Source organism: Penaeus chinensis, chromosome 1 (genome assembly GCF_019202785.1).
Source record: "Penaeus chinensis breed Huanghai No. 1 chromosome 1, ASM1920278v2, whole genome shotgun sequence".
Taxonomy (NCBI): Eukaryota; Metazoa; Arthropoda; class Malacostraca; order Decapoda; family Penaeidae; genus Penaeus; species Penaeus chinensis.
Genome location: NC_061819.1, coordinates 7,613,513 through 7,615,990, shown reverse-complemented (window position 1 = coordinate 7,615,990; position 2,478 = coordinate 7,613,513). Strand labels below are relative to the sequence as shown.

Sequence of the window (2,478 nt, the reverse complement as noted above, 5' to 3'; positions counted from 1 at the left end):
TTCGGCTGTCCACTGGCGTCGAAGTACTTGTCGTCCACAAACCACAGCGCTTCAGGCACCGGAGACCCAGAGACCTCGCAGGTGACGGTGACGTTCTCGCCGTAACGAAATTCCCTCGTGTCGGTGGTGATCCTGGCAGTTACAGGGACTGGCAGTGTTGGATTGGAGAGTTGTCATTACAAGTCATGATGATTATCATCCTTATTATTATCAATATCATCATCATCATTATTATTATCATTGTTATTATTACCATTATTATTATTATTATTATTATTGTTATTATTATTATATTATCATTAGCATTAATATTATTATTACTACAATTATTATCATTATGATCATTATCTTTATTGTTATCATGATAATTATCTTTACTGTTATCAATATTATTATTACTATTATTATCATAACCATCATAATCGTCATTACTCTCATTATCATCATTATCAATACTAATATCATCATCATCAAATTTAGAAAAAAATCTATATGTAAAATTAATATTTTCAAGCCCTTCAAAAGAGTATATCACGCCCGGTCACTTACTTTTCGCGGTGAGCCTGAGGTGAGGCCCGTAAGTGGGGATCTGCTTGGCCAAGGTGCAGGAGCGGCAGCAGTAGCGCGCGTAGAATAACGTGGTGCTGCATAGTTTGTTCTCCACCACCAGGCCGCAGTCGCCCGTCTCGCTGTAGTCGGTGCAGTTGTGGTGCAGAGGGATCATTGCTGTAATGGAGAAAAGGCTGCTGTTATACTTCTTTTGGTTTGTTATCTGCATTCTGAATTTTGTTTTTTTTTATAGATTTTGTTATTTTTTTTTTTTTATTCCTTAGTTTTAAATTGGATTTTTCTTGACATTTTGAAGATCACTGATTCTACACTCCCACGCATTGGAATCAAGTTTCAGTTCAAGTGTTGAGATCTATCCGTATGATAGCTTTGAAAATAAGAAGTGTAAGGGATTAATGAAAAATTGCATTAAAAGTTTAAAAAGAGTGTGAAACACGATACGAGAGTTACTTTGTTTAAAGCGCATTCTCACAACCTGTTAGTGTAGATTGTAAGAATGTTATTATTATCAAATATACACCCAATCTGAGAGAACATGCAACTGCATTTTTAGATGATCAACGGACAGATACGAAACTAGTGAATGGGAAGATAAGCTTGACGTTGACGACTGTAGAAGAGGGATGGTCGTAAGAGAAAGGGAGAGCTGTTAGTTCGGCCGATTTCAACTCGAATATGACAGCGTTTTTGACCAATTAGTGACCGGCCTGCATTTGCCTTCTCGTGAGATGGCGACGTGATCACGAAAACAAGAAGGAAATTAAGAGATAGGAATAAGAATAGGCGTGATAGCAGGACGAGAGGGATATCTCATTTAGTTAAGACTGAAGACATTGCATTAATCGGCCTTGCACTTGATGGAAGGAGAGAGAAAACTAAAGGAGGCAACAGGACAATGTGTTAGAAGCATAGTACTTAGCTTAGCGTATCGAACTCTATGTATCTTGGCCATGTATCACCAGTGTCTTCAGTGAACAGCACAATGGCTGTGAAAATCTGTGTGGATTTCAATGATTGTACTAATGTGAATAAAGGTTCAAAATATGGGAATATTAGGTTAACAGATGCTTGTCCATGCGAATAAAGCAATTAGATGTGATTTGCAGACATTTCAACACATGCCACACATTGCGTAATAAAGGTAGAGGCACTTATAAAACTCCGTTTAGTGATACGATAACCTAAGAGAGAATAGTGAGCTCAATGGTACTTTTGCAGCTTAAAAGGGGATATCAGCGAACGCGAGTGAAGGGAACTGCACCTTGAGGTAGAGTCCTTAACAATAGCTTCTCAAACAGGGACACATTCAGCTGGCCGACGAGGCTGGAAGGGTCCAAGGCGTGGACGGTATCGACAACGTCAGTGGAATCGAGGTCCTCCCCGGCCACCGCCAGGATCGCCGTCAGGAACACCGCGATGCCCAACATCACGCAGCACTAGTTCACTCGCTCCTCGGACGACGTCGATGCCTCTCGCCGCGACGGGAGAGGAGGCGCTTCTGCCGGACGCGGGGCGGAGCACGTCGGTTGGCCCTCAAGGGCAACCGTAAAGGGGGAGAAAAAAAGACTGCAAAATTTATTGAGGCGAGGGCTGAGGTCCAAGGCAGGGTTGATCCCCTACATTAGGCCTCAGTCTCCGTCTCCTAAGCTCCCCCCCCCCCCCACACACACACAATAACAACGGGCAAGGGATTGGAGGGATTCGTTTTGTATCTACCTCGTCCCAAAATGAATCCGCCATCTGGTTGAATTAAGTGAACTTCATTAATATAAATTAAAAGTTACTGTATGTGTGAATAAAGCATCTGTTTTTATTTTTTTTTTTCGAAATTCATATATTTTTTTTTACAATGTGGGCTTTCATGTGTGGCGAAAGGTTTGTTTCTTTGCTACAGGTAATATTTCAAAG

The 2,478-nt window shown here is 41.2% G+C and overlaps 1 protein-coding gene across 1 annotated transcript in view; it reads right to left on the bottom strand.

Moving 5' to 3' along the window:
* Positions 1–2,029, bottom strand: part of LOC125028838 (neural cell adhesion molecule 1-like) — an 8,370-nt gene extending 6,341 nt beyond the window's left edge. Inside the window, exons 1-3 of the mRNA XM_047618377.1 lie at positions 1,832–2,029; positions 550–726; positions 1–148 (exon numbers count right to left, since the gene is read on the bottom strand). The exon at positions 1–148 is cut by the window's left edge and continues 8 nt beyond it. Coding sequence (XP_047474333.1) covers positions 1–148; positions 550–726; positions 1,832–1,997 — 491 coding nt within the window. The 5' untranslated portion in view covers positions 1,998–2,029. The remainder of the gene's footprint in view (positions 149–549; positions 727–1,831) is intronic.
* Positions 2,030–2,478: the final 449 nt, after the last annotated feature.